The 3,415-nt window shown below is 66.1% G+C and overlaps 1 protein-coding gene across 1 annotated transcript; it reads left to right on the top strand.

Annotated features, from left to right (window-relative positions):
- On the top strand, nt 1-1,747 carry LmxM_30_0460d_1 (uncharacterized protein; the record flags this gene model as incomplete). Its single annotated transcript, XM_003886473.2, has 1 exon — nt 1-1,747. A coding segment is annotated over one exon (1,747 nt), but the record flags the coding sequence as incomplete, so codon positions are not given.
- Between the last annotated feature and the right edge of the window lie 1,668 nt (nt 1,748-3,415).

The raw sequence follows: 3,415 nt of genomic DNA, 5'->3' as shown, positions 1-3,415 counted from the left end.
GCGCGACTTGGCCCCGGGCTACATGNAGAAGGTTAACCGCGAGGCGAAGGCGAAGTGCATGCACGAGACGCAAAAGGTGGCCGGCGTGGCTGGGGTGAGCCACAACGAGGAGGAAATCCTGTGCAGGTGCCGGAAGAGCAAGATCCTATACATCGACATGGGCTTCCCCCCATCCGAGGCGGCTCTGAAGCGACCTCACGACAAGCAGAGCGTGGCAAGCATGCACGCCATCACGTGGAGACGGCCGCAGGACTACATACCGGCGATAGCGCACGAGGAGATCAAGCTGTTCCGTCACGGCGTGAGCGCTGCCGGCATTGGGCAGGGTCACCTCGGCGACTGCTGGCTCATGTGCTCGATCGCGGTCGTGGCGGAGAGCACGACGATGGTGAAGGACATCTTTCGCCACCCCGTCTCCCAGTCGAGGCGAGAGAAAGAGGAGCGGGCGGGCGGCTACCGCGTGTGCATCAGTAAGAACGGCTGGTTCCACCACATCATTGTCGACAGCTACCTGCCGACGTACAACGGGGTCGTTTACTTTGCCCGCTCCACCGGTGACCCGTACGAGCTGTGGGTGTCGCTGCTGGAGAAGGCGTATGCCAAGCTGCACGGCTCGTACGCGTCCATTGTCGGCGGCAATCCTCTGCACGCCCTGCAGGATTTGACGGGGTTTCCGGTGTACTCCTTCACAAATACGTGGAGGGCAGCGGCGAATGAGGAGGCGGTCGCATCTCAGTTTTTCAAGGACCTGCTGCGCTACCGCAAGAATGGCTACCTCATCTCGATCAGCACTCCAGGCACGGACACGAGCGCGTACAACGCTGGTAGCGGGAATGCGAACGAGGCATCACTTGCGGCGCGCTACAAGACGGCGGGCCTGAGCACCGGCCACTCCTACTCGGTGCTGATGGTGCGCCAGTTTGTCATTCCGCGAGTGAAGCTGCTGAAGATACGCAACCCGTGGGGAAGCGGTGACGAGTGGACCGGCGCATGGGGCAAGAACAGCACCGGGTGGCAGAAGCACTCCTTGGTGCGCCGGTCGTGCAAGCCGAGCAAGGTGAGCGATGGCACTTTCTGGATGGAGTGGAGGGACGCGGTGCAGTTCTTTGAGGGTGGCGGGGTCTGCATGGTGAAGAAGGCCTGGTACCAGTATCGCTTCCCGGGCCAGTTCATTGGCATAATCCCGTCCGTCGTGCTAAAGATCGAACTCAGGAAGAAGCAGAAACTACTCTTCACCCTGTCACAGAAGGACCGCCGCCTGCAGAACCCCGACGACCCGGATCAGCTGTACAAGGGGCTGCTTATCTCCGTCACGGGGCACAACGCGCAGAAGGGCACGCAGCAGATTGTGGCCCCCAGCACCGATAACCCCGAGGTGCATCCACCAGAGAAGTACGAGTACATTGTTGCCCGCGACGTTGGCCTCGAGCTCGAGCTCGACCCCACAAAAGGCCCCTTCAACGTCATTCCGCGCATCATGACGACGAACCAAAACGGCCCGAAGGACTTCACACTGGGCATGCTGGCACCCAACAAGTCAACCGCAAGAGGACTGCGGGTGTCTTTTGTACACCTGCCCGACACGTGCCCGACGCTCCGCAACGTGGTGTCATTCCCAATGAACGGGGAGGCGGCGACACATGTGCGATTTCAGTACAAGAAGCGCGGCGGTGCGCCCCGCGTAAAGGCGGGCATCACCGTCTTTGACGCCACCCACGTGACGGAGACGTACCTCCACCCCCAATAAAGGCGTCTGCAAGTGCGGACTGCGCGCTCGCGGCCAGCGATCCGTGTTTGTGTACTGACGGCGTTGCCGAGCACATCCGTCCGTATGGAAGAGTGGCGTGCGCTGGTTCAGCGTTCCTGCACGACTGCGAGCACACGCAGGTGCCAGCGCTCGTCCGACATTCACAGCGCACCTCCGAGTAACCGCCGCCTAAACCGCGGTTCCACCCGTGTGCATCATACACACGATGTCTTCCCACACAGCAGACGCCCGCTTTCGTACAGCGCTGCCGCCGGTGATGCCGGGCCCCACTGATCGCCCTCCGTTCCGCGACCCCTCTCGCACGCTGTAGGGGGCGTGGCGGAGCGGTGTGCGCCGTATGCGGCTGTTGTGTTGCCGGTGCGGAGGGGGCCCCTCCTCCGCTGTGCGGCGGTGCGCGGATTGCGGGTGGGTGAATGGTTGTGGTGCCGCGGGAGGGTGCGCGGGTGTGGGGGAGTGCGCCCGTGGCCTGGAGGGCCCTGCCGTGCGGCAGCTGGCTGGGGACGGCTGCGAGGTGGTGCCCGGCTGCGAAGGAGCGGGTGCGGCAGCGGTGCCAGCAACGACGGTGGCGCTGCAGTGGTCGGCCGGGAACGCGGCGGATCGCCTGTCGATGGGCGTGAGCCGGACACGCGTGGCTGCGCGGATGCCGCAGGTGCGACACCGTGGCGGTGCTGCGGCCGGTGCCGCTGGCCGTGGCGCACACGCTGCTGCCCCTGCTCTGGACCTCTACGCGGACCTGCTGACCGGGCGGCGACTGGAGCGGCTCTCGCCGGCGTAGGGGCACCTCATGGATTCCGTGGAGGCTCTCTGCGGGGAGGTGTTTGTGGAGGCGGTGTGCCGTGGCGGAGGCGGCTTGGATGAGGTGCTTGCCGCCTGTGACGGGCGCCGTGTCTGTACGGGAAGGCGCAGGGATGCCAGGCTGCTGAGGGCTGTGCGGCGCTGCGGGACATGGCGCTGGGCGATCGCGCAGGGTGTGCGTGGGTGCTCGGTGGCAGGCCTGTGCGCTGCGCCTCCCGGTGGTGCTGGCTGTAGGCGCGCTGTGAAGTGAGGATGTGATGGGTGAGCGCGGGTGGTGTGTGTGTGCGAGCGCGTGTGTGTCTGGGCGGAGGGGCGTGTGCACGGATGCAGGGCCCCCTCGCGTGCTGCGACTGGCACCGGCGCCTTCGTCGGCGCATCGCGCGCACACGGTGTGGCTGCGTCTCACACCACCTGCTCCCTGGTGACGTCTGTCTGTGGTGTGGTGCGGGGCTGCTGCGGTGCGGTGTCTGTGCGTGTTGGGCCCGTCTGCGCAGCCGCCGTGCCCCTGCCTGCTGTGTGCCGCGACGGGGTCTGTGTGCTTGTGTGCTGGTGTCTCCCCCGGCGGTGCGTGGTGGCGGTGCTGCATGCCGCCCGCCCGCACGCCGTGGCGGCCCGGCTCGCCTGCGCACGGGTCTCCATCGTGGCCGCGCAGGCGCTCGTTTGGCGACGCGGAAGCGAGAAGGACGCAGCCGGAGGCACCGGGCGGTGTGCTGTGCGCCTGCGTGTCGTTGCACTCTCTCCCCCTCGTCCTCGCCGTGCGGCGCGCGGGACATGCGCCGGCCTCCTTTCCTGCTGCTTTTTGTCTGTGCGCATGCCAGCCAACGGCGCATCTGCCCCCGCTGCGCACGCCTG

This window comes from Leishmania mexicana, contig 66 (genome assembly GCF_000234665.1).
Source record: "Leishmania mexicana MHOM/GT/2001/U1103 WGS CADB00000000 data, contig 66, whole genome shotgun sequence".
Classification (NCBI taxonomy): Eukaryota; Euglenozoa; class Kinetoplastea; order Trypanosomatida; family Trypanosomatidae; genus Leishmania; species Leishmania mexicana.
This window is presented reverse-complemented; position numbering and strand designations above follow the sequence as displayed.